General features: G+C 44.6%; 4 protein-coding genes across 4 annotated transcripts in view; 1 reads left to right on the top strand and 3 right to left on the bottom strand.

The window, feature by feature from the left end:
• Nucleotides 1-1,283: 1,283 nt before the first annotated feature.
• Nucleotides 1,284-15,324, bottom strand: kpnb3 (karyopherin (importin) beta 3). Its single transcript, XM_038979437.1, has 24 exons — nucleotides 15,166-15,324; nucleotides 13,246-13,326; nucleotides 11,848-12,040; nucleotides 11,572-11,674; nucleotides 11,307-11,403; nucleotides 10,997-11,101; nucleotides 10,562-10,805; nucleotides 10,006-10,093; nucleotides 9,357-9,463; nucleotides 9,044-9,168; nucleotides 8,651-8,740; nucleotides 8,383-8,556; nucleotides 7,722-7,940; nucleotides 7,478-7,561; nucleotides 6,015-6,147; nucleotides 5,690-5,811; nucleotides 5,343-5,439; nucleotides 5,030-5,202; nucleotides 4,719-4,886; nucleotides 4,302-4,424; nucleotides 3,819-4,038; nucleotides 3,231-3,459; nucleotides 2,850-2,991; nucleotides 1,284-2,633 (listed from the first exon to the last, which is right to left on the bottom strand). Exons 1-24 carry the CDS (start codon nucleotides 15,241-15,243, stop codon nucleotides 2,547-2,549), a joined length of 3,282 nt encoding a protein of 1,093 aa, XP_038835365.1. The 5' UTR covers nucleotides 15,244-15,324; the 3' UTR covers nucleotides 1,284-2,546.
• Nucleotides 15,325-16,590: 1,266 nt separating this feature from the next.
• Nucleotides 16,591-18,595, top strand: nudt15 (nudix (nucleoside diphosphate linked moiety X)-type motif 15). Its single transcript, XM_038980049.1, has 3 exons — nucleotides 16,591-17,239; nucleotides 17,329-17,525; nucleotides 17,676-18,595. The coding sequence occupies exons 1-3, from the start codon at nucleotides 17,085-17,087 to the stop codon at nucleotides 17,777-17,779; spliced, it is 456 nt and encodes a 151-aa protein (XP_038835977.1). The 5' UTR covers nucleotides 16,591-17,084; the 3' UTR covers nucleotides 17,780-18,595.
• LOC120033286 (carboxypeptidase O-like) lies at nucleotides 18,215-21,110 on the bottom strand. Its single transcript, XM_038979560.1, has 9 exons — nucleotides 21,034-21,110; nucleotides 20,772-20,838; nucleotides 20,516-20,617; nucleotides 20,188-20,292; nucleotides 19,706-19,822; nucleotides 19,332-19,425; nucleotides 18,850-19,052; nucleotides 18,646-18,730; nucleotides 18,215-18,480 (listed from the first exon to the last, which is right to left on the bottom strand). Exons 1-9 carry the CDS (start codon nucleotides 21,108-21,110, stop codon nucleotides 18,215-18,217), a joined length of 1,116 nt encoding a protein of 371 aa, XP_038835488.1.
• Nucleotides 21,111-23,183: 2,073 nt separating this feature from the next.
• The window catches only part of cpo (carboxypeptidase O), a 2,141-nt gene continuing 680 nt past the window's right edge, over nucleotides 23,184-24,644 (bottom strand). Inside the window, exons 3-7 of the mRNA XM_038979559.1 lie at nucleotides 24,602-24,644; nucleotides 24,228-24,321; nucleotides 23,802-24,004; nucleotides 23,608-23,692; nucleotides 23,184-23,467 (exon numbers count right to left, since the gene is read on the bottom strand). The exon at nucleotides 24,602-24,644 is cut by the window's right edge and continues 74 nt beyond it. Coding sequence (XP_038835487.1) covers nucleotides 23,202-23,467; nucleotides 23,608-23,692; nucleotides 23,802-24,004; nucleotides 24,228-24,321; nucleotides 24,602-24,644 — 691 coding nt within the window. The 3' untranslated portion in view covers nucleotides 23,184-23,201. The remainder of the gene's footprint in view (nucleotides 23,468-23,607; nucleotides 23,693-23,801; nucleotides 24,005-24,227; nucleotides 24,322-24,601) is intronic.

Below are 24,644 nucleotides of genomic sequence, written 5' to 3'. Positions count from 1 at the left end.
AATGTAGAATTATTTTCAACTACAGATCATGATTCATGTTATTGTCCTGTCATTTAGGTTTAATGGTCCTGGAAACCTAGCAGTCATAGTTCTATGCAACTTCCCTTATTCACTAGATATAGTGAACAAAATATAAATGTAACACGTAAAGTGTTGGTCCCATTAAATTAAAGTTAGCAGAAATGTTCCATACTCACAAAAAGCTCTGATTTCGTGCACACATTTGTTTATATCCCTGTCATTGGGGATTTATCTTTCGCCAAGCTAATCCATCCACCTGACATTTGTGCCATACCAAGAAGCTGACTAAACAGCATGATCATTACACAGATGCACCTTGTGCTGGGGACAATAGCAAGGGCATTAATTCATGTTTTATTCATAAATGTGCAGTTTTGTCAGACAATGCTAGAGCGTGCAATTGGCATTCTAACTGTAGGAATATCCACCAGAGCATTGCCAAATAATTGAATGCTAATTTCTCTACCATAAGCCACCTCCAGCGCCACAGAAGTGTAACCACGCCAGCCCAAGACTTCCATAACCGGCTTCTTCACCTGCAGATCGTCTGAGACCAGCCACCGAATGAAACTGCGGGTTTGCACAAAAGAATCTCTCCACAAAATGTATCTGCGTGCTCGTCGTCCTCATCGGGGTCTTGACCTGACTGCAGTTCAGCGTCGTAACCGACTTCAATGTTCACATGTTCATCTTTGATGGCGACTCTGTTCAGTGTGAAGAGTGCCCCATGGTGGCTTTGGGGTTATGGTATGGGCAGGCATAAGCTACAGACAAACTCAAATGCATTTTATCAATGGTAATTTGAAAGCAAAAATACACTGTGATGAGGTCCATTGCCATCACCTGTTTCAGCATGATATCACACTGCCCCATGTCACAAGGATCTGGAAGCAATTCCTGGAAGCTGAGAATGTCAGTTCTTCCATGGCCCGGATACTCAGACATGTCACCCATTCAACAGGTTTCAGATGTGTACGACAGCGTGTTCCAGTTCACGCCAATAGCCAGAAACTTCACACAGCCATTGAAGTGGGACAACATTCTACAACCAACTCTATGTGAAGGAGCGGTGTCGTGCTGCATGAGACAAATAGTGGTCACACCAGATACTGACTGGTATTCTGATCCACGCCCCTACCTTTAATTTATTTTGGAGGTATCTGACTAGACACATCTGTATTCCAGCCATGTGAAATCCAGATTAGGGCCCAATTTATTTCAATTGACTGTTTACCTGATAGGAACTGTAACTCAGTAAAATATTTAACTGTTGCATGTGGTTTATTTTTTGTTCAGAGTAAAATCAACCACCTTTCCTTATTTCAATAATGTATAATAAACCAATATTGCAGTGAAAGAGACAACCCATGCATTACATTAATGCATTTTAATGACAAATTCTGCCAATCTGAAATATATTGTTGATATCCACCAAAAATCTGCAGGGGTGCTAAGGCTCTAAACCAAATTTTAGCTGAGGATGGTTGCACGCGTTTTAAGAAATTCTATTCCATGCTTCTACATGTCTATAACCCAGCACATTGTTGGAAAGACACTTAACAATCCTAAACCAACTTCATTCAATTGGTGTAAACCTTCATGAAAAACAAACCTACCTTCATACAGTTTCAGGGAAAGGAAAATAACACCTAGAAAGGTATTTTTTTTTAATCTCCTAGTCAGACAATCATGATTTCCTCTCACTCATTTATTAAACGAGAGCTTGAGTTAGCCACTAGGACATGCGGTTATTCTTGAGAATAGACAGAGTCAGATCAGTGAGCCGATGGCATACAGAGGCAGTTTCCTCCAGGTGCCACTGTGGGGCTCCGTCAGAAAGATAAACAAAATAAGCCTAGACAAAATACAAACAAAAATTCAGAGGCAGGAAGTGGTCACCCCATGACATGTACACACTCCCACCTCTTCTATTCCCCAGTCCTCCAGTCAAGACTCCTCCTCCTACAGCAGCTGGGTCCTACCAAGTCTGACACTTCTAGGAGTTTATTACACCTGGGTAAACATGACATTTTCACATGGTTCCACAGAGCACAACTACACCACTTAAACTTGTCATGGAAAGGGTTAAGTCAATTTCATCAAAAGACCAGATAATTCTGAACAGTTTAACAGGATGGAGAAGCTGGATTAATACTTGTGTTCATTTGTTTTCCCTTTGTGGAGGTGAGGCCAACAACGCTCCAACCGTCAGGATTCAGGAAGAAGAGGGTAGACTGCGCTCCAGTGGGCGTCAACATATTAGTAACTTAAAGGGGAGGGGTCATCCTCTGGAGGGGGCGGGGTCTCATTGACAGTCGCTCACAGACAAACCAACCTGGTCCCTACAGTTAGTTGATTGCAGGAGACTGAGTTGATTGGGAGTGGGGCGGCAGGAGGCTGCAGTGAAGTCCACACACACGCTACAGATCAGAGCTGGAAAAGGAGGTGGGGAGGAGATCCAGGAGCTAGATGTTTAAACATGGTCTTGTTGCTTTCCAACAAACAAAGGAAGGGGATAAGGCTTCTCAAGCAGTGCTGAGGAGGTCCTGGATGGCCTTCTGTTGAGTCTCATTCAGCATCGCTACACACTGTGTCCACAGTCCTCCAGATCCCTGGATGGGTAGAGGAACACAAGAAGCTTTTAGATGAAGAAACTGCTGACTGACTACTAGACCTAGGACATTTCAATGTGGGACACTGACAAGGCGTTTCAAATTAACTTCCGTTTGGTTCAAGCCAAGATTCAGTATTCTGCTTTTGATCTATCAAATTGAGGAAGTTTCTAGATTGAACTAAATGTAACTCTGGCAAGTAGAGCATTCCCTCACCTGTACTTGGCGAATTACATTTGCCAATCTCTTGCTGCATGCGTCCTCACTCTTGACCGACTCGTTGGCGACCCCTTCAGCGATGATCTGGAATATCTTGGGAAGATTTGCATTGTCTGGTCCGAGGACAATAGGATTGTTGCTGTTGGGAGGAAAATACATTATTAACAAAGAGAACATCTATACCATAGACATATCAGCTGCAACACTCGTGTCATGTTCATTAGGCGACAATTTAAAATGTCTAAAAGCTAAGCAACAGAACACTAAATAAAATGTATTATTGGCCAAGTTATTAGGCCACTCCCCGTTTGTCAGTTTCCTGCCGTTTGGAGCCTATGAACACAAACCAAATCAGTAATATTAAAGTCAGTCACCCACCTTTCGATAAGGTCACAAAGGAAGTCAAAGGTGTGCACGGCTTCCTCCTTGTCTTCGTTGAGTGGCAGCCAGGAGAGCCAATGGGGAAGGATCTCGTTGACATTGGCACACTCAGGCCTGAATCTCATGACCTTGCCCACGGCTGAGATGCAGTTCTCTGTGGCGTTGACGTTCTCCTTGACCTTGGAGTCTGGAGACTGGATCACGCCCAACAGCGTGGGCAGGGCCTCTGGAGAAGAGGACGATAACCAGAGTCAGGAGAGGGCAGACAGACAAATGTCAAGGGACGCATGTCAACAGTGCAACAAGCAGGCCATCCAGTGGGCTGTAGCCAAGTGAGCAAGTCTATATCATGATTTGCCCACTGACTAGGTTCAATGTAATCAAGTTAGATGAGACATATTCCTAGATAAATACAGAGTGCCTTCAGAAAGTATTCATAAATCCACTTATTCACAAATTTTGTTGAATAAAAAAAGAGCAATCAATTTCAATCCCACCTTGTAACTCAGTGTAACAAGTGTAGGGGTGTGAATACTCTGAAGGAACTATCTAGATAGATAACATGACCCTGATTGTGTCAGGTACCGGTGCAGAAGGGTCGGTAGTTCTCTCCTCCGTACTGAGCCATGACTCCCACGCCGTAGGCTGCAGCTTGTCTCACTTCAGGGCTGGTGTCACACAGCGACAGGGCCATGGCCCGCAGGAAGAGTTCAGCATATTTAAAGGAAGAGGGGCTGCAGTGCTCGACCACGTCGTCAAAGATGCACAGACCCCACTGCCTGTCTGCCCACGGCCTGCTAGGACACTGGAGACAACAGCAAGAGGTCAAAGGTCAGCTCTGTAACAGCACCAAGCTTCTGTTGATTAAATCCTACATGGTGTTGCACACCAATCAATGTGACCCCACCTACATGGTCGTGTTTCATTAAGCACCAAATAGAAAAAACTGACAGTGAAGACTAGAAATGCTAGTTATCCACTAGGTTTTGTTACAGTGTGCCCTAATGAACATGACCCAGGACCATGTTAATGTCTGTCTTTTGGAGTGACCGATGGAACGATCCTCACCACGAGCTGTACGATGAGCTGTAGAAGCTGCTCAAACCACGGCAGCACTTGTTCCTTGTAGCTGCTGAACACAGAGTGCAAAATGTCTGACACTTTGGTCAGTATGTACACATCGTTTTCATCCTGCAGAGAACACACAATCACATGGTAGGAAACACTGCCAGGGAAATGGAACAGAACAGTTGGTTCATGCAGAAACACATCACGCAAGGCAGAAATATGTTGATTCATTCTAGAGCTGAATAAACACTTAGAAAAAGCAGGTGAACACAAACACTGCTATTGGACAGTACAAACTTGACATGGCTCACATCAGTGCAGTCACTATTGCTGTAAACTTGAACATTTGACACCAAGCCACATTACATGTAACAATTGATTAAAATGCTCAGAAGGTCCGTTGTGAGAAACGCTCACCTCGTCTTGTAAAGACTCCTCCATGCCCTCGTCGTAGTCCTCGTCCTGTCGTTTAGCCTGTCTCAGCTCCTGGTTCTTAAAGTGTTCCTCCAGCTTCCCCTTCAGGATCCCTCCCAGCTCTTCAAAGTGCTCGTTGTTCAGGCAGCCCTCTCCCATTAACTCAATACACTGGAGGGCAACCACAGTCAGCATCTTTCCACATCATAAATTAAATACATCTTAAATGCATAAGATGTTTGAATTTGTGTGGAAATGCTACATTCTTCAGACAATATAATCTGAGCAAATGTGGGATGAGGGGGGTTGGTTACCTTGGCAAACGAATGCATGATTTCTGATAGGACATCCGAGTCTGGCTCTGTGCCAATGGCCTTGATGAGGGCGTCGCACATGAAGTGCCACATCTGTGTGAGGTATTCTGGGCCTCGTACCCGCGCACACTCCAGCAGCAGGGGCATGGACTCTGCTGCTGCCACCCGCACACGTACAGACAGGACAGTCAAGGACCAACCACAGTGGACGACAACAGTCCCATTCAGACCTACCACAGACAGCCCAGCCAACAACAGTCTTCAATAGAACACATGGTGTTCAACACAGTGCGAACTCCCATTGAAAGGATATCATCGTGGAAGTAGAACTTGAGCAGAGGAACCATCAGCTTGACCACCTGTTCTGTGTACTCTACAAACCCTTCCTTCAACTCTTTGGCATAGCACACCTGGAGAACAGAGACAGGCTTTTAGAAAGAAGACCTGCGGAGTTAATTAAAATACAAGACAGCTTTTTCTTTGTCTTGGGAGGGAGACAGGGTTAGCCTGAAAGCAGAGTTTGGGTAGTGTCCAGGATGAAAATGGAAATTCATCTAATCCCTAAACTGGAAATGACTCCTAATCTAAAGCAATACGGCAGCCATGTTTAAATGAAGTTAGATGGCTGTGTGAGCAGCACTGCCCCTCGCCCAGTCTCACCAGCATCTGGCAGGCGGTGGCCTTCTCTTCCAGCCCAGCTGTCTTGATGCCGAAGCTCTGCTGGTCTCCCAGGTTCACAAACTCCCACCCGTCATCCTCTGACATGTTCTCCATGTCCTGGGCTGGGGAGGGAAGCCAGGAGAAAAGGCTTAGTTAGCCACAGGACAGGACCCTTCCCACAAGCATAGCAAGCCAGTTGAATTGCATTTCCCATCAGATTTAGACTTCAATAATTAAGTCTATAATGGACTCTGGGAACCCTGCAATGTTCTATACGAGTCTGATACAAAAATCAATCCCAACATCGAACCAGCGTAGAACTTACTGTCCAGGAGGGCCACCTCTGGCTTGATGGAGGCAGTCTTCATTAGGGGCCCCATGACCACAGGTAGGTACTGCTGGAACTCTTTCCCCAGGATCTTACACATCCTGGCCCAGGCGGAGATCATGTAGGAGATCTGAGGGAACAGACAACCAGGGGTTCGTTCGGTATGGAGAAAACGGTTTGAATAAACATGTTATTTGTCACATGCGTCAAATACAACAGGTGTAGACCTTACTTACAAGCCCTTAACCAACAAAGCAGTTAACTTCTTGAGGGCCGGGGGCAGTATTCTGAAATTCGGATGACTGACGTGCCCAAAGTAAACTGCCTGTTACTCAGGCCCAGAAGCTAGGATATGCATATAATTGGTAGTATTGGATAGAAAACTCTGAAGTCTCTAAAACTGTTCTAATAAAATGTCTGAGTATAACAGAACTGATATGGCATACAAAACCGAGGAGAATCCATCCAGATTTTATTTTTAGGTGTCTGCCCATCCAAATGCTGATTTATGGGAAATCAAAGGAATACCCCCCAGATTGCAGTTCTTAGAGCTTCTACTAGATGTCAACAGTCTAGAAAGAGTTTCAGGGTTGTTTTTTGAAAAATGCTGGAATTTTTAGTTTTTCTAGGTGGATCTCATTGACTGTAGTATTGTGGAGGGCGCGGACTTCTTTATTTATCTCCGGTAATGAACATACTATTCTTCGTCTTAAATTGTATCGTTTATTTACATATTAGGGTACCTGAGGATTGATTAGAAACTTTGTTTGGACGAAGTTTATTGGTACCTTTTGGGATTCCTTTGTATGCATTTTGAACGACAGAAACAGGTGGATTACAGAATCAAGCTCGCCAACTAAACTGACTTTGAGATAAAGGACTTCATCGAACAAAACTACCATTTGTGTAGCTGGGACCCTTGGGATTGCAAACAGAGGAAGATCTTCAAAGGTAAGGGATTTAATTTATCGCTATTTGACTTCTCACGCCTGTGCTGTTTGGAAAATGTTTAATGCTTTTGTGTGTGGGGCGCCGTCCTCAGATAATCGCATGGTATGCTTTCGCTGTAAAGCCTTTTTGAAATCTGACTAGGTGGCTGGATTAACAAGAAGTTAAGCTTTTAAATGATGTAGGACAGTTGTATTTTCATAAATGTTTAATATTACGATTTTGTACTTTGAATTTCGCGCGCTCCGATTGAACCGGATGTTGTCGGGATTTCCCCACCAAGAAGTTAAGAAAATATTTACTAAATAAAAAAAAAAAGGAACAGGAACAATGGGGAGAAACTACCAGACAGTCGCAAAACGTTTCAGTAGTGTTCTCTACTGAACATAACCCAGCAGTTTAGTTCTCAAAACGATGCAGATAGAAATGCAACAATTAGAGCAGACAACATTCCCCGTTCTGATGGATAATCATATCCATTCTAGACAACACATGTCTATCTGTAAACGTACCTGTGGGTCGTCGTCCTCCAGGTCATTGAAGTCGGTCTGGGTCTTCAGCAGCAGCTGCATCACAGCTGACGCATCAGGCATGAACTGAGACAGAAGAGCAATCAGTCAACGTTTCACCAAACATACAAAATGGATGGAGAGGAGATATAACACCTAACGTATGTATGCAATTCTTGGTGTGTGAGACAAATCCTCTTGCATAAGAAACATGTACTGAACACCTGGTAGACAAAGCAGTGTGTACCTTGTCCTTGCCGACCGCCAGGCCGATGAGGCTGATACACTCGATGGTCTTCCCTCGGAGCAGCCTCAGCTCCTTCTGCACGGCGTTCTCCACAATGTGTTTGAGGGAGGGCATGAACAGGTCGTAGTAGGGAACAAACTTCTCCTCGGCCGTGTCCGCCACAGACGCTATGGACGTCACAACCTGCTCCAGAACCAGCTTGGTACCCTTCTGGATCAGCTGGGACGGTGGACAGAGAGGGCTTTTTTAGGATATTGCCTAGATGAGTAATTCAGTGACTTAATGTGTTCACAAGTTAACATGGTCATTGATCATGACCTACCAAGGCCTATTAACAAAGACATACGTCTGATAAGGGTTTGTGCTGCAAAACCGATTACAGACGGACATGTTCGAAATCAACAGAGTTGCATTTTTCCCCTAACAGTTTGGTAACACTCAAAGCTGACGCGTATTTGATGACATCAAATACACATTAGATTGTAAATGTAGTCTGACATTAAGTAACAGATTCCTACAGCGAGAGAAACCCGTGGTGGAGAACAGACCTTTAATCTCCCAAAAGGTATTACTGCTAAACCATAAAGGACTGTTGCAGAGAAATACTCTGTGGGTTGAAATGTTTTTAATATACACACAGAAAAACAGCACATTGACAGACCTCCTGTAGTTTGGCCACCATGATGACATGTAGGTGCTGGACCAGGCTGTCCAGATAGGGGATCAGGAGGGACTTGGGACAGTCCTCAGTGAAGTTGATGAGGGCTGCGGCAGCGTGGGCCTGGACACGGGGGTTGGTCTGGTCCTCCATGGTCTGCAGTAGGGCAGAGATCACCTGGCAGGAGAGGAGGGCACAGGATCAAAGGTCAGCTGAGGTGACAAATTAGCATCAGTTTGACAAAGTGTTTGAGTGGAAAAATCAATTATACCTTATCGTGGAATTTCTTTTGGAAGGTGGGGGCGAAATCGGTGGCCATCTGCCCGATGGCGTTGCATGCAGCATAACGGACTCTGGGGTGCTGGAAACAGAGACAAAGGGTCAACAACAAATCACATCAGGGAGAAACCACAACTTCACTGTTAAACAGATCAAACCGAATTAAAAAGTACTTTGTGACAACTGCTGATGTAAAAGGTATTTACAGACTGTAGCTCAGTTGGTACAGCAGGGGTTTTCCTGCAACGCCATGATTGTGGGTTTGATTCCCGCGACCACCCATTATTAAGTTACGCACACATGACTAAGTCGCTTTGGATCAAAGCGTCTGCTAGATGGCACGTATATTATATTTGAAGGTATTTGATTGGTTGAATAAACTCACAGGGTCCTGACAGAACAGTAGCAGGAAGCTGACGATCTCGTTGAGGATGGCCTCCATCTGTTGGTGACAGCCCTCCCCGATGGCAGACAGAGCCATGAGGCCGGCGTGGCGGTACTTCCAGTCAGCTGACACACAAACATACAGTTAATGACGTGTTGCTAGGTAACATCACAGCTGGGTCATACCTGCCACCCTATGGTACATGATCCTCATGATCGAGGCCATGTCGAATAGGGTCTACAATATGCAGTTGTTAGTGGTTCTGCATATGACAGATGTAGTAGAAGTGTTTGAAATCAAAGATAAGACGTACGGTTCTGCAACATAGTCATGATGTGCTGTTTGATCATGGGCAGCACCATCTTTCCTCCCAGCCCACAGGCCATTCTGTCCAGAGCACTCTCTCCTGCAACTGCATTGCTGTGAAACACACGCAAAAATACAACAAGTTAACAACCCCATCCTGTATTTCCATGGACAGATTATGCCTTCCACCAATCCCCTTTGAACCATTTCTGCTGGGGTAAATGATCTTGCAGTATGCTTCATCAGCAGTGCAGGAAATACAGGTTCTGTAGGCTGTACCAGTTGCAGATTGTGCGCATGTGATGTAGCTGACAGAGATGGAATGAATAGAACAGGCTTGGAACCTCTAACCCTAGCAATTTGACTGGTAAACTCATGGGTACATTCGCAATGGCTGCCTGGTATTGTGATGCAATAATTTCCATGGTAATGTAGGTTTATTCAAATTATGCTAATTGTTGCTCATGCAATGGTATGCATTTGTTGTAATGTCAGTTGAGTTGAACCAAACCACAGCACAGATTGATGGTACACTTCCTGCTTAGCTCCTCTATGCGTAGAATCGCAATGGCCACCAGACCACCCACCATGACACCATTGACTTGAATGGGGACGCCCGTTCTATTCATTCCATTTCTATAGTAGCTAAGCTGTACCTGTCAAAGTCATCGTCCTCCAGCTCATCAGCCATAGACCACTCCTCGTCCTCCTCCAGATCCACCATCATAGCCAGCATCTGGGGAACTGCACAGACAAACATCACACCAATACATCACTGACTTTACTGTGACCACTTCTTAGTCAACAGCAAACTACCAAAACTTTTCTACATTTGGACTAAACGACCCAATAGTGACAAACCTCCAAACTAAATGCTAGCTCCTGCTGCTGAAACAACCCTCAAATGAGAGAACTGTTCAAACAGCTTTTGAGTTGCATTTTCAGCCTGCAGGCAAAAGGAGTCAGACTGAAATAGCACATTGAAGTGCTACAGCACACGGCAGTGAGTTGATTTAGACACTTCCCAAAAGGACATTTCCTTTAGCTGCATCCAGTTTACCTCTGAAGAGAACAGATTGACTGCATCTCCACTGGCATGAGAGAAAATGTACTTGTTTCCTGCCATCTCTTACAAAAATCCATCTGAGTGAATCAGTACACCTCAGTCAGCAGACTGGGGTGATGAGACGGGGCGGTTTGTCCATCACTCACCGCTGGATGCCACGATGGCGGTGTGTTTCCTCAGCATGGCGGCGGCGGTCTCGGACAGCGTGACGATAACCTCCAGGGCCAGCTGCCTCTGCATGTTGGTCAGGGTGGTGTCAGCACACAGCTTCAGGCTGAGCTGCAGGGTGGCCTCCAGGTTGGGTCGCAGGTACTTGGGGGCCGTGTCAGCTATCTCAACCAGAGACTTCAGCACAGAGTCATCTCCCTGGTAGCACGACTCATTCACCGCCTTACCAGAGACCGAGAGAGACCGTTACACCAGCGAAATGGGTAAAGCTACATTACAATAAAAGAGCACCTGACATCACATTTAGAGATTAATCTGAGAAGGATTGTGACAATATGTGTAAGGGTACATCTGTTAGAGATTTCACTGGAAGAAGCCAATTTCCCCAGAACAGATGTGGGGGCCCGTCTCACCTGCAAGATGCCTGGCAGCAGGTCAGAGAAATGCTTCAGCAGGACAGCGTTGCCCTCGTTGGACAAGACGAAGGAGGCTGCAGCGCGGGCAGCTAGGGTACGGATCTACAGGGAGGAATAAGGGAGACTCAATGACACTACCACTTGAAGACAGTTCAGGTCAAAATAGTTTAGACAAGACTAGAGTTAACCTTCGTCTATCTTTCCAAGACAGGAGCTGGAGTGACTTTGAAAGCTGAAAACATGTCTGCAGAGTTGGCATTTTCTATTCAAATGGAGGTGTGGGGTGTTACCGCTGCATGGCACTCACCTGTGGGTTCTCCTGGTCCTGCATACACTGGACCAGCATCCTCTTGATCACCTCCATGTAGTGCTGCTGCTGGTTGCCAAAGATACCTGGGAAGTTCCTACAGAGGAAAACCAGAGCATAGTGGGAGTTATGACGAAGGCTGCATACGCAAAGCTTAGGCTATACTCACGTCATCGTAGAAGAACAGATCAACAAATAGTCATTATTACTTTGCTTTCAGAATAAATCCTGAAGTCTTAGGGGGGTATTGGGTTGGGTTTCTCACCAGAATATATGCAGGGCAGCCTCTCTCAGGCCAACGTTGTCAGAGTTGACCGAGTCAAACAGGAACTTGAGCAGTTCTGGCCACTGGTTGTTTCCATCATCATCTAGAGGAACCATGTAAAGACAAGAGAATGTAGTATACCAGACTAAGCTGAAGGAGCATGTCCATATCACTCCCCAAGAGGACACAGCCAAAGTGTTTCATGGTTTTCAACAGTCAAAACCACCGAGGTTATGCATGGACCAAGAGGTCAACTGCAGCTGTCCCCTAACCAACCTAGGAGGTTGCGGCAGAGCTCTGCAGCGATGTCAGCAACCTTCTTGCGAATGTTGGGCGAGGCCTCTGTCTGGATGCTGGTGACCAGCTCTGTCTTGATGGCCGTCTGCATGTCCACCGTCAGGCCGGGGTAGATCTCCTCGAAGGAGGACGACAGCAGCCGACGCAGCAGCACCGCCGCCATCGTCTTGACCTGGGGGGTGGGGGACACATTTCATGGTTACACCAGAGGTCAATGCCTCCATTTGATCAAACAAAGTTTAACATGATTAAAGTCCACCGTTTCAGTCGGTCAAAGGTGTGTCACAATAAGTCTCCCTTGGCAACCAGTCCTTAACCCTGCCATGTAGATATCCCAAAGGGACAATTGGAAAAGCAAAACAACTTCTCTCAACATACGTCTGACATCGAGACAATGACATCCCCCCGAGCAAAGCCTAGATCTCTGAAACAAAGATCTAAACATGTCACGTAGGCAGCAGAGGTATGCTGTTCCCGGTCGAGTTCCCCGTCCTGCTCCCGTTTCACCGCTCTATAAATACTGTGACGCGAGAGAGGGGCATGGAGGGCCAGGCCACCAAGCCCATCCAGTGCACTACTTTTAACCAGGGCCCATCGTCAGAAGTAGTGCACTATATTAGGGAGCCATTAGTGACGCAGACGGAGGAACAGCTAACAGATGCTGCTCAGCAATCACACCCTAATCTGAATAAATGTCAAGAGGACGACTCACTGACACTACGACATGACTGTCACACTGGTCATGTTCCCCTGCTCAGACGCGGCATGCGTCGACCAATGGTTACATGCCACATCGACTATGCTGTCAGGCACCAGATGTGGGGTTATCCCAGGTAAAATACCTATCCAGGCGTTGTAAGATCTGCCATTTGTCAGCAACGTCCGAGCAGGGCAGCATGACCAAAGTGACGTGACAACTGCCATGTATGAGTTATTACACTATTACTGTGCAGGTTGGTGTTAGCGCATCAAAACAGGGTATTTGAGCTGATGCAATGCAAAAGGACTACTTCTGGAAGCTGAAATGACTACAGGATTCCTAGGACAGAATGGATGCTGCACGACAAAGGTATTACGCAATAAGAATTTGGCTACAGAAGTACTGTGACACAGCTTTGTCTTGTGACTAAAATTCCTTCCAAGACTTGTTTACATGAACTCATTCTCCCCCTCAGAGACGTTGTTCATCTTTAAGAGTCAATGGGCAGCAGGTAGCCTAGCAGTTGGGCCAGTAACCGAAAGGTCGCTGGATCAAATCCCTGAGCCAACAAGGAGAAAAATCTGCCGATGTGCCCTTTAGCAAGGCACTTGACCCTAATTGCTCCTGTAAGTCGCTTTGGTTAAGAGAATCTACTAAATGACTAAAATGTAACAAACCTCTTCTGCGCAGGCTGCATCTCTGATGGCCTGCAGCAAAAATGTGATCTTTGTCTGACCGGGGATGGTGTCATAAGCTTCCTGCAAAGAGAGAGAATTAGTCAGTTAGAGGAAGCATTAACGTGTTCTCCTGAGAGCCATTGGCCTGATAACAGAGGTGCGTGGGGGTCATAGATTGAAATTCAGGATTATGAAAATCTCCCTTGGGGCAAAGGAAGTTAGAATGACAACTCGTATTAGGCTAACTAGAAGATACTCATTAGTTGTTTGTCTAATGCGGCAGCTGTCTGACATCTGGTTATTAACACTATGCCACTAGGGCCGTTGCTGGATGCTTGGTGACATTGGGGGGTGCTAAATTGTGACTGCCACTGCACATTTTCTCTCTCCAACAATGTTGATGTATGCCCAAGGACAACCCCCCCCCCCTTCAAGATTCCTGCTAACTCTGCCACTGCTGCTAAAAAAAATATCATAGGGGAAACACTGAATTAGTTCTGGTTCATAGGTGGCATCTAATCTTTTAGTTTCTGCACTCGGAACCTTGACAGAGTCAGCAAATAAGAGCACATAAGCCCACCACAGGATGGTTTGGATTTATTGGTACTATATAGTTTTAGGTTAATGAGTGCGATTACATCTAGCTCAGAATCAGTATCAATATCTTCACAGTAGATTACAATGCCCATAGCATTGACCAACGACAATATTTAAAATGGACTCATTGAATCTGAACTTGTTTAATTCTATCCCTGCTGTCCAGTAGGTTGGTATATATAATCCTGATCTCCATGACGTTCTCTCTGTGTGACTAAAGGATTCCGATGAGCTTAACCATCAGCAGACACTCATTGTCTTTCATAAAGGAAAGTGCTGACCGCTGGTGGGGGATGAGTGCGATAAGATTCAAGTGAAACTCAAATCCAGAGCCCTGATGAGACCGTCCATAACAATGCGCTACGGACCCCAACCTCGGCTTGATCACGGATAAGTATGTCTAGTCAGTGGGAAACAAGATAATTAACGTTAGCTGCTAATCCTGGCAGCTAGTGTCAGAAAGTCTGAGACCAGGCTATCCATAAAGATTACCAACTAGTGACACAGCTGACCAGGTAGATGTGTGGATTACACGCATGCTAATACAGGCGTGCTCATATGACCTGTATATTTACCAAGCTAGCTATCGTGTTAGATACAGACCTAGTTGCGACACCTTGCACCTGAAACAAAAAGCCCACAGGTCTTGACTGACTAATCTATTATAAATGTAGATTAGTTAGCGGACGTAACCACTGTATAACTAACTAGGTTGTTAGCCATCTTATAACAAAAGTTATGCATCGTCACACCAGCTGACATTACCTAGGGAGTAAGCGAGTTAACAGTGGTTTGTAGCTTCGGACTAAATGTATTGCAACATAGCTGGCTAACTAGCTAACGTTAGCTAAATTTCCGACCCGGGCCCTGATTAACGTTGCTTTAGATAGCGTTACTTAAGTCGATTTCTCAAGTCTTCAGGTGCGGAACCAAAATATTTAACTACCTAAAACAGTTAGTTAAACTAGTAGTAACTACCGTAACCGACGTGGTGATATGCATATCAATGTGTGTCTCTGTAACTTGCTAAATATCTATGTAACTAGCTAATTAGCACGACTGTAGTGTTAGCTAGCTATAGCTAGAGAAGGGCCTTCTAAAATTCGTTGAAGCCTTAAATGACTTGCTTACTAACAAAGTTTCATGGATAAATGAATTGTGCCATTTCCACATGCTACATTGTTAGCCAACTAGTTAACGTTAGCTGCTATGCCGTAGACTAGTCCACGTCGGGTTCACACGTGGGCTGGGCAAATTGGCTAACTCTAGCGAGTAGCCTCAGCGCGGTGCTCTCGACCTAGACAGTATATTTTGAGACCTTACCTCGGACTGTTTCCTGATCTCGTTGTCAGGGCTCATCAGGTTGCCCAGCAAGATGTAGAACTGCTGTTGCTCCGCCATTGCAGTGAGATCCAGAAAACGCTCAGCCAAGAGAGACCGCGGAAAGGAAAGCCGGCAGACGTTGCGACCCCTTGCACCGGACACAAAACACCCCAGGTCCTGATTGGCCTCTATTATCAAAGCTACCCCTCGTAGATTGGTTAGATATATAGGGATAAACGTAGACGATAGGTGTTTGGTATATGTGTTGTTCTTATTGGACAGTAAAACTCCAACCACGAAGCGATTGGTGAATTTTCTCGGCGCACACGTCTGTAAAATGAAATGGGCGTTTCTCTCGTTATTTCGATGATGTCATTACAAAATATTACAAAAGCGCGGGAAATTAACACCTTGTGGGAAAATAGCAGATAGGAAGTCTTTGAGCGCAGTGAACAGGGTTGTGGCTAGATGGGATACAGTGAATTTGACGACAAAAGTAGATGTTTCTTTTGCATTTTAGCCAGTGGTGGAAAAAGTACGCAGTTTTCATTATTGAGTAAAATTAAAGATACCTTAATAGGAAATTACTCAAGTTAAATTGAAAGTCACCAAGTAAAATACTACTTGAGAAAAAGTCTAAAAGTATTTGGTTTGAAATATACTTAAGTATCAAAAGTAAATGTAATTTCAGAAATATACTTAAGTATCAAAAGTAAAAGTGTAAATCATTTCAAATTCCTTATATTAAGCAAATTAGTTGGCACATTTGTTCGTGTTTTTTTTATTTTTTTTACGGATAGCCAGGGGTAGACTCCCAAATCTCAGATATTCAGAAACAAACCAAGGGATGTTCTCTTGACAAGTGTGTGAATTGGACCATTTCTGTCCTGCTAAGCATTCAAAATGTAACGAGTACTTTTGGGTGTCAGGGGAAATGTATGGAGTAAAAAGTACATACTTTTCTTTAGGAATGTAGTGAAGTAAAAGTTGTCATAAATAGTAAAGTACAGATACCCCAAAAAACGACTTAAGTAGTACTTTAACGTAATTTTACTTAAGTACTTTACACCACTGATTTTAGCTAACCTTAAACCTTTTCAGAACCTTAACCTAATTCTTATAACACGTTACGTTAATTAATCTAACTTGCTGCGTAAATTCTCCTAACCTACTACGAAAAACCCATTCTGGTCAATTCTGACAAACTGTTTCCCTTCTTGTCAAAACGAGTGAACAGCAAGCAAATATGATCTGCCACACACAAAATACATAACAGTATTAGTATACTGTGTGTAGCCTAATAAGGCGATGTGTTTATGTTGCCATCAATTCAGATTTTTTTTTTATGTGAGACTTTTTCATTGTTCACATAGTTGGCAAGGCTATGCAGTTTCTGTTAGCTGGCGGCCGCCTAAAATGGGGTAGCTTGCTATGACAAATGTAACTGATGCAAAGCAGCCAACAATCTGTGGTTCAATTTTGGTCTAGTCCACTGTTGTAGGCTACTATTAAAACTATAATAAACTATCTCTGGCTACACTATGGACTATCTGTCGTGGTGGTCGCCCTACACTTCCAAAATAACATTTTGATGTAATATCACATCAGGGCAATAAAGGGACGGTTATAGATTGGGAATCATAGCATACACGTTTGTTTGTAAATATTTCCATCTGCATTGTTTAATGTATCTACATTTCTAAGCTACCCAGATAACTTTGCCTGATAAGCAACAAAAAAATTGTACCGGAAGTGATATTCACGTGTCAACCCGGCTCGTTCCGTTCGTTGCTGAGGTGGAGCTGTGCGTGGTGAAGTTGCCTGAAACAATAGAAGAGCATATGCAATAGCATGTGTTTATAGTAGAGCTATTTGCTTATAGTTTTACTAACTGAATTACCGTGGTCTGATTTTACGAGATGACACAAAACTGCAGACCCCTCAAGCGCCCTGGTGTCGGAGTAGGGGTTCTTGTAACAGATTCAGCTCACTCCAACTGCGTCCTCGTAGGGAAGCGAAAAAGTGCAATGGGCAAAGGAACGTATCAGCTACCTGGCGGCCATCTGGAATTTGGGTGAGTAGCTAAGTATTTCCTAATGTAAACAAGTGTGTGGTATTCATTTGATATTAAAGTTGACCAATAGTTGTCTTTTTCATTTGAAGAGAGACCTGGGAAGAATGCGCACACAGGGAGGTGATGGAAGAGGCAGGAGTGCGCCTGAAAGAAGTCAGGTTCGCATCCGTGGTGAACTCCATCAAGCTCGATGAGCAGTACCACTACATCACCATCATCATGCAAGGAGAAGTGGACAGGAGCTACCCAGCAGAGCCAGTCAACCTCGAACCAGAGAAAAATGAAGGTGAGAAACCTGGCTATCCCAGTCTCTTAAGTTCCCAGGAATTCCAATGGTATTACTGTATTTGGCCTGCACTATTTACTACACTGGCAAGTTAATGATCTGTTTCTGAGTTTATGTAGATATTTTTGCCTCTCTGTCTGTCTGTCCCAGGTTGGACATGGACACGGTGGGATCAGTTTCCTCAAGAGGACCAACTCTTCCTGCCTCTGGCATGCCTGAGACAACAGGGCTTCCAGCCGTTCAACGCCACATAACACTGCAGCTACCCAGAAACAGAGAAGAGAGAGGCGAAGCACAGGGATAGAAGACGCGTACATTAGAACTGCTTTTTGTAGGACCTAATCAAGTCAGGCAGTTGGGTATACATGGTGACGGTTGAACTAATGTTGATCAGCACCATTGGTTGGGTAAACATGGCAACGGTTGCTGGACTTATGAGGGGACAACTCATGGATCTAACAGAAGAAGGAAGTTATGACAACAAATCATTGAATGTATTTATATCACTGAAATGTTAATTCAAAACACACTGTACTACAAATAACCTGTATGTGTTTTGTCAATATTAAAAGTAACATTAGAAGTAGATGATAATTTAACAGTTTTACAGTAGAGTTTTAAAGACACAAGTAACATACCACACTTGACACAATAAGTGGGTCTCATCTGACTCCTGCAGTTCTCCCAGTTTACAGCAGGATGGCGCTAGAGACCCAGGCTGCCAGCAGTGTGGTCCACAGTGTTGCCGTGACGGTAGCAGCATAGCTGTAGAAGACCTTGTCGTGTGCATAGGTGATGATGTGGTGTGCTCCGGCGTAGGCCTCCTCACAGGTGGGCTGGATCTGGTCCTCTGGGAGCTCGAAGCCGTGTTTGCCCTTGTCCCTCAGCTCAAAGGTGAAAGACAACGGGATGCCGATCAGCCTGCCAAAGTCCTGAGACGATCCCGAGAAGGGATCTGGAGACAGAGAGAGAGAGTTTTATAGGCCAGTAGTTGTATAGTCTCTTCCCATTGGATTGCCATGTGTCTGAGTATAGATGTGGGTCTTGATAAAATGGGATTAAACAGGCATTGCTCACTCCAGTGTTTGGTGACTCGTTGTCTTCCCTCAGCCTTACTTACACAGGATATCAGGTGAGGTGCCTACAGTGTAGTCCATCCTATGGACAGCCTTTATAGCCTTGGCTGCTCCCAGCCCCACCTCCATCTGGCAACACAGAGACATACTGAAGGTTAATATGGTCAGAAAACACGTGCACCCCTGTTGATCCCCATTTTAAAACACTGGTCTATTACAACACAACTTATTTTTGGGAGAGGGCGTACCAGCTCATCATGGTTGGGTGCTGAAATGTTGGGGTGTCCGTAGGGCACCAGGAGCTGCTGGCCATAGGAGTGGATGGTGAGGAAAGCCAGGATGTCTTCCCTCATCTTCCCCAACATGTCTGTGACGGCCCAGGCCTCCGACTCAGAGAGAGCCTTGGTGCCGCAGTAGAACAGATTGCAGCAGTCTGTCGAGACACCAACCACTGCAAAGACAGGAGAGGAAAACACAGTTAGTGTGTGTGTGTGTGTGTGTGTGTGTGTGTGTGTGTGTGTGTGTGTGTGTGTGTGTGTGTGTGTGTGTGTCAGGGTTGGGGTCAATTCCATCTCAGTTCCAGTCAATTCGGAAAGTTAACCAAATTCAAATGTTCCTCATTGAAAAGCATTGAGAATTGGAATTTCAGTGTACTATCTGAATTCAATGGAATTGACCCCAACTCTGGTGTGTGTGAGTGAGTGTGGTTCAGAGTAAGATCCATACTCACTGCCCCAGTTAGCGTAGAAGTTACGATTGAGGTCTGTTCCATAGCAGGTACAGCCTCCTGTTCCTGGAGATCTGGACTTCCTCCACAGTCGAGTCTACAGAGATAAGAACCACTAGTCACTAACTGGAATGATAATACTGTCATCAATAATATTTCTGTTACAATATGTCATCCAAGCCAATAGATGGCGCTCTTGTTACTTGTAAAGTCTACTCATATATTGTACCAGCATGTCTAGGTCTATTGTGGACTATGGACTGTACTGATAACACCTGGCAGAGATGTGAAGCAATTAAAGACACAATTTGTCATATTTCCAATAGTTTCCCAGAATGTGTCAAAGCTGGTCTGAAGTAGCATTAATCAGTACTTACGCTTTCATTATGCCAAGAGTAGATGTAGCCATCAACGTTTAGGACTGGTGTGATGTAGAAATCCAGATTTTTCATCATCTCATTCACCTTGGTGTCGGTTTTGTACGTTCTCAGGATCTGTTGGTAGAAATCAAGGAGGAGATTCTCACCAGTACTGCTTCATGCTCTTTCATTTCTATGATAGTACACACACACACAATGTTTTGTACAGCTAACCTTGTGGGGGGACACAATTCAGTCCCATTCAAAATCCTATTTTGCCTAACTCGCAACCTGTACTCTTACCTTAACCCAAAAACCTAACCTTAAACATAACCCTAGCTCCTAACCCTAAAATTAACCCTGGTGCCTAAACCTAATTCTAACCTTAACCCTAAACCCCCTAGAAATAGCATATGACCTTGTGGGGACCAACAGAATTTGTTTACTATTCTTGTTCGTTTACTTCTGGTCCCCACAAGAATAGCTTAACACGTCCACACCTCCTTAACGAAGTACTGGCAGAAAGCAGGAGCGATCCATTCTCTGGCGTGGATCCCACAGTCCATCCAGATAGCCTTCTTCCTCCCAGTAGAACTCAGACCAATCTGCAACACAACAACCAACAGGAGATCTCCATTGAGCTGCAGACATTGGCCTCTTGGGTCTAGTCAAAGCAGAAGAACACTAGTGATGAAAGCTACTTAGTGGTTTCCCTGTAAGACTGACCTAGCCAGGGCCAGGCATGCTGAAGACAGTGAATGCAGAGAGAGAGAGAGAGAGAGAGAGAGACACACAGAGAGAGAGAGAGGGAGAGAGAGAGAGGAGAACCTTCAGTAAGGTGATGTTCCTCCTCTCATAGGTTTGACCGTAGACCATGGATGACACAACATCTGGGTTCTCCCTCTTCATCTGCTCCATCCATGCTGTAATCTATAGGGAGAGGTACCAGTGTCTCTATGCAGTGAGGACTCAGTCATTCTTTGTGTGTGTGTGTGTGTGTGTGTGTGTGTGTGTGTGTGTGTGTGTGTGTGTGTGTGTGTGTGTGTGTGTGTGTGTGTGTGTGTGTGTGTGTATTCTCTCTCACCTCTGACATATTGTGGTACCTGGTGTAGTAATTCCTCTCAGTCGTCTCCTCTCTACTCCAGACAGCACTGTACATTGACACACACGTACTGTATACTGTATGCACATCAAATGAATACATCTTGGTTTGGTGGTTATAAATTGGTTGTAAATCAGCTACCGATGTATGAATTTTTAATAAAATTCCTGTTAGTCTGACTTGTTAAGTCATCCTTCATAGGAGACTAACCGTAGTAGAGTTGCAGTATCCCTCCCAGACTCACCTGTCCTGGGCTCCATGTCCACTCTGGACAGCCAGAGATAACAGAACCAATCCAACAGACCCCAGACCCAGCATCATCATCAACAATGTCCCTCTCTCCTTTACTAACCGGTCTTACAACTCACTGTCTTCCACCTGTCAAATCAGTCACCTGGGCAGCAGGGAGAGGACTTTATACAAGTCCCCATCTAGATGAAGACACGTGTAGCCCCACATCTAGATAAAGACATGATGTAAGAAACTGTTATCTCTGTTATCTCTGTTATGTCATTACAAGAAAGAGAGAAGAAAGATAGAATGGCGCTGATCTAGTGGTAATAAAATAAATATGTAAAGCCACACCTTCACCTTGATCAGAAGAACTCACTAGTCTGATGACTGTGATTATCTCAGAAGCACGAAAAGACAATTTATGCTTGATCCAAAAGAATGTTAGGAAGTTCCGTATAGAGGGTGTGATGCAAATTGCGGAGCATCTGGAGGCATGTTGATAAGGACTCCATGAAAGTGCTAGCCACTGCCCTCAATCAATGCCATTTTGACTACGCTAGTACTTCCTGGTTTGGGGGCTTATCTAAGCTTATGAAGGGGAAGCTCCAGATAGACCAAAATAAGCTGATCAGGGTAGTATTGAAGGTGAGTCCACGTACTCCCATAGGCAGGAGCTGCTTTAAGAAACTGGCTGCCTGTTGAGTCTCGGGTGTCCCAGATTAGACTGGGTTTGGTTTACAGGAGTATTTATGGTTCTGCACACAGATATCTAAGTGATTACTTTCCTCGTGTTAGGGATGCACATAGTCACAGCACCAGATCAGGTGTTGCTAATGTGTGCTTATACAGGTTCAGGAGTAATGCTGGGAAAGGTACTTTCTTGTATACTGGAGCCTCAGAATGGAATGGGTTGCCTCTGCCCATAAAAACAACATCCTCTCTAGGCAGCTTTAAACATAAAGTAAAAATATGTTTCATGTCTTCTGTGCCCATATGAATAACCCCTATGATGTAACGACAAGGATGAGATAGATGTTCTTCTTCTTTGTTTTTATGTTTTATTATCTCAATGCCGTACTGTGTTTAACTGTGTTCGATGTTGCCTAGCCATCTTGTCTCAAGAGGACCACAATGGAAATAAGTCCCAGACTTTATTGTGTGTTATCCTCCATGATTTCACTCAAGTGCATGTATGGCTTTTTAAGTTTAATGTGTGCTTGTTTTTTTTAAATGGTCGAATTAATAAACTAAACTAAACAGAAGCCAAATTGAGCTCTGTACCACATCACTGTGCACCTCCCAAATTTTGTAATGATGCGGAGGGGTCCGTATAGCTTCGTATAGCTCTCATTCATTAACATGATTGGTTGACGGTAGGTGGGGGCGGGAGGTCCTGTATGAACACAAGCTCACTTCCTTGACAACTTCCCTCACAACAGCTCTGCGAAGTGCAATAAGTATGAATGCCCTGACTTCTGCAGAGGCTGTATCACCGTAATACTGCACGGCCAATGCAGACAACAGATTGACCATGCAGCACCTTTAATGCTCCTCAGCTCCACATGGACAGGGGAGAGGGGGTCAATGTAACCTTCTGCTACCCAGGAACAGTGTGGTTTTGTTCTACTTTACCTTTTTTATACAAACAAATGATAGTACTACTGATATTGATTACCGCATTGTTGGGAATGAGCAAACAAGAAAGGCATTTCACTGTACTTGGGCACGTGACATTAAAAACTAGAAACCTGACAGAGGTGAAAGCAACTGGACACAATGGTTCTGTTGGATCTAATCAAGTTAAACAGTACAATCTTTCATCCGGAGCAGAGGTTGATCTAATGTTGAACTGGACCTTTACTGAACTCATGGGGCTCAATAACAGAAGCAGGACGTTACGACAACATTACATAGCAGTTGAGTATATTTATATCACTGAAATGTTCATTCAAAATATACTACTGTACAAACGTGTTTGTGTTTTGTCACTTTTAACGACCATTATATTTTACAGCAGAATTGTAGAGAAACAAATAACAAAGCACAGTTGATAAAATAAGTGATTGAACAGATTAATAAAGTCTATCTGACAGTTTACACTTTTGTCCAAAGTCTCATTTCTGAATATACTGATAAATTGCCACCATCTCCTGGCCTGACTCCTGCAGTTCTCCCAGTTTACAGCAGGATGGCGCTAGAGACCCAGGCTGCCAGCAGTGTGGTCCACAGTGTTGCCGTGACGGTAACAGCATAGCTGTAGAAGACCTTGTCGTGTGCATAGGTGATGATGTGGTGTGCTCCGGCGTAGGCCTCCTCACAGGTGGGCTGGATCTGGTCCTCTGGGAGCTCGAAGCCGTGTTTGCCCTTGTCCCTCAGCTCAAAGGTGAAAGACAACGGGATGCCGATCAGCCTGGCGAAGTCACGAGACGATCCCGAGTTGGCATCTGAAGACAGAGTATAGGCCAGTGGTTGTAATAATAGAGAAACACAAGAAAGGATTTGTTGAATTGTAAACAGTGCACAGGATATTCATGTAACTATAGCCACTTAGAATTCACAATATCCTCTCAGCCTCACTACTTACACAACACATCAGGTGAGGTGCCTACAGTGTAGTCCATCCCATGGACAGCCTTTATAGCCGTGGCTGCTCCCAGACCCACTTCCATCTGGCAACACAGAGACATACGTTATTAGGGTAAAAGAAAATGCACCCCTGTGCGTCTCCAAAAGCAGAATTGAAAAACGCTGGTCTACTTGTGTGTGGAACAGGCGTACCAGCTCATCATAGTTAGGTGCTGAGATGTTGGGATGTCCGTAGGGCACCAGGATTAGCTGGCCATAGGAGTGGATGGTGAGGAAAGCCAGGATGTCTTCCCTCATCTTCCCCAACATGTCTGTGACGGCCCAGGCCTCCGACTCAGAGAGAGCCTTGGTGCCGCAGTAGGTCTGAGAGCAGCAGTCTGTCGAGACACCAACCACTGCACAGACAGGAGAGGAAAACACAGTTAGTGTGTGTGTGTGTCAGGGTTGGAGTCAGTTCCATCTCAGTTCCAGCCAATTCAGAAAGTAAACCACATTTCAATTCCAAATGTTGAAAAGCATTGAGAATTGGAATTTCAGTGTACTATCTGAATTCAATGGAATTGACCCCAACTCTGGTGTGTGTGAGTGAGTGTGGTTCAGAGTAAGATCCATACTCACTGCCCCAGTTAGCGTAGAAGTTACGATTGAGGTCTGTTCCATAGCAGGTACAGCCTCCTGTTCCTGGAGATCTGGACTTCCTCCACAGTCGAGTCTACAGAGATAAGAACCACTAGTCACTAACTGGAATGATAATACTGTCATCAATAATATTTCTGTTACAATATGTCATCCAAGCCAATAGATGGCGCTCTTGTTACTTGTAAAGTCTACTCTTATATTGTACCAGCATGTCTAGGTCTATTGTGGACTATGTACTGTACTGATAACACCTGGCAGAGATGTGACACAATTAAAGACACAATTTGTCATATTTCCAGTAGTTTCCCATAATGTGTCAAAGCTGGTCTGAAGTAGCATTAATCAGTACTTACGCTTTCATTATGCCAAGAGTAGATGTAGCCATCAACGTTTAGG

Source organism: Salvelinus namaycush, chromosome 40 (genome assembly GCF_016432855.1).
Source record: "Salvelinus namaycush isolate Seneca chromosome 40, SaNama_1.0, whole genome shotgun sequence".
Lineage (NCBI taxonomy): Eukaryota > Metazoa > Chordata > Actinopteri > Salmoniformes > Salmonidae > Salvelinus > Salvelinus namaycush.
The sequence above is the reverse complement of the archived record's forward strand: the minus strand, read 5'-3'. Positions and strand labels throughout refer to the sequence as shown.